General features: G+C 56.7%; 1 protein-coding gene across 1 annotated transcript in view; it reads right to left on the reverse strand.

The window, feature by feature from the left end:
• The window catches only part of LOC105294416 (kazrin-like), a 30,192-nt gene that overhangs the window by 17,601 nt on the left and 10,401 nt on the right, over positions 1-2,190 (reverse strand). Inside the window, exon 4 of the mRNA XM_011363619.2 lies at positions 2,026-2,187. Within this exon, the coding sequence (XP_011361921.2) occupies positions 2,026-2,187 (162 nt within the window). The remainder of the gene's footprint in view (positions 1-2,025; positions 2,188-2,190) is intronic.

The following is a 2,190-nucleotide window of genomic DNA, read 5'->3' on the forward strand; positions in this document are numbered from 1 at the left end:
TCTTCACCTTCCCCCTACGCCTGTGGGCCCCTGACTTCCTCCAATGCACGCCTGTGCGCTTAAACTAGCCAGAGCTGCTTTCTGTTGCTTGCAGCCCAAGGCCATAAGGCACACATGTGGGAAGGTGCCCTCCCTCTGGTCTTGCCCTGGCAGTCGGAGGAGCTGACAACACTGCCTGGAGCCGGCAGCCCTGAAGGCCTCCAGGTGGTGAAATTTTGCAGATGGTGGGCAAGAGGGGACCTCAGTCAGGTAGACACCCCAGCAACACTGGGGCTGTTACAGCTCTTAGGAAAACCCCTTTCCTTTGCCTCTGAGCCCCTTTTTTTATTTGTCACAACAAATCCGCCACCCTGAGCTGCACGCACATTCACCCTAACTACTCACACTTCGCAGAAGGGTCTGATGCCTGCCGGGAGGAGGAGGCAAGAACCTGAGCTTCACTGGCCAGAATGGAAACAGGCTGAACAGTCCGGGCATGGAGGAGTGGAAGCAGGGCGGTCTGGCTCCTAATGGCCCCTGGAATCCCCTTGGATGCTTGAGGTCACTACTCCAGGGCCAGGAAGTCACATCTGTCCGCCCACAGGGCAGACCTGGGAGAACAGGGTCCTTGCCTCAGCCCGCACCTCCTTCCCATGCCTGCAACTTGAAAGGCTTCTGCCTGGGCTGCAGGTGGCAGCAGAGCCACCAGCACCGCAGACCCCACTGGTGGGAAGCCCCAGCCTCCACCTAAGACAAACCTGGCAGCTGTGCTACTTCTGGTTCTCATCACTAGGGGTCAGCGTCGGACAAGGAGACAGGAGGGACCCACGAATCCTGCCCGGCCCCACCCAGGATGGGGTGGCCTGCAGTCCTGAAGGAAATGAGGAGAAAACCTCCACCTGGTCACGTCATCACTCCCCATGCACAGGCTCCTCTCTTGCATTATTTCATGGAAATCACACAAGAGCCTCATGGGATACATGCAATTATGCTTTTCATACTTGACAACGAAACCAAGGTCCAGAGAGGTAAAGGGTCCTGCCCGAGGTCTCACAGCTAGAAAGTGATGGGGGTGGATGTGAACCCAGAAATCACGGCGGTAACTACACTGTTGGACCACGGCAGCGCTCTGCGGGAGCGTACAGAGCCACGGAGGCCTCCTGGCCTCTCGGGGGGGTGGGGGTCCCCGCGCAGTCTCCAACCCGGCTGGTGACACTGAACCCCGGGCCCCTGTTTCACAGGCCCTTTCAGCCCTGAGCTCCCTCGAGCTTCCCAGCCACCTAGAGAGGCAGGCAAGGTGGCATAAAGACCCTCACGCGCACCCCACCCCGGTTCCAGATACAGGGCGCTGAAGCCCAGAGCGGCTCAGTGAGTGGCCCCAGGTCACACAGGAGCAGGCAGAACAGAATCGCAGGGCTCTGGACCTCAGTTTTCCCGCCGGGCCCAGACATACCTGGGCTCTCGGTCACTACCTGTGGGCTGTGCGCCTCTGTGGAAAACACAGCATTTGGAAGTATTTTGAAAGTTTGTTTTGGATTAGAAAAAAGTAACCATTTTTTTTCATGACGACCCAAGTTAGACATTTTCACTACAGATGAAAATAGGGAGGAATAAAGGACATAAAAGTCACTTGTAATCACAGTACCCAAATATAACCATGTAAATTTTTTGGTGTATTTTCTCCCAAATGTTTTCCTAAACAAATATATGTGTTTTAAATAAAAACAAGTTTTTTTTTTTTTAGTAGCCAGTGGAATGTGGAAGAGTAGATGGTCTCCCAGGACCTGCACACCCCAGACCCCAGGCAGGTGGGGGGAAAGGCTGCTCCAGGCTCAGGGGCTGATGTGCAATGAAGATGACTGATCATCACAGACCCTGCCCCCGATCCCGCCCACTCTGGGGCCCTGCTCTGCCTGACTGGACTCCACTCCACTCCAGGACTGTTGGATGAACCAATGTCATCCCCCTGACTCCCAGCACTTCGCTTCCAGAAGATGCAGCGGCCGCCCCGGGTGGGCGAAGGCAGGGTGGGGAGGGGGGTCTCACCATGGCCAGCTCGGCCTCCAGCTCCTTCATCCGGTTGTCCTTGAGGTCCAGCTGGGAACGCAGTGCCGTGGCGTGGTCCGTGGCCTCCTTGGCTTGGCGCCGCAGCTCCCACTTCTCACGCTCCAGAAGGTCCTTCTCCTTGGCCAGAGCTTTGACAGCATCCTC

The sequence above is a fragment of the Pteropus vampyrus genome, unplaced genomic scaffold, assembly GCF_000151845.1.
Source record: "Pteropus vampyrus isolate Shadow unplaced genomic scaffold, Pvam_2.0 Scaffold86, whole genome shotgun sequence".
In the NCBI taxonomy this organism is placed as follows: domain Eukaryota; kingdom Metazoa; phylum Chordata; class Mammalia; order Chiroptera; family Pteropodidae; genus Pteropus; species Pteropus vampyrus.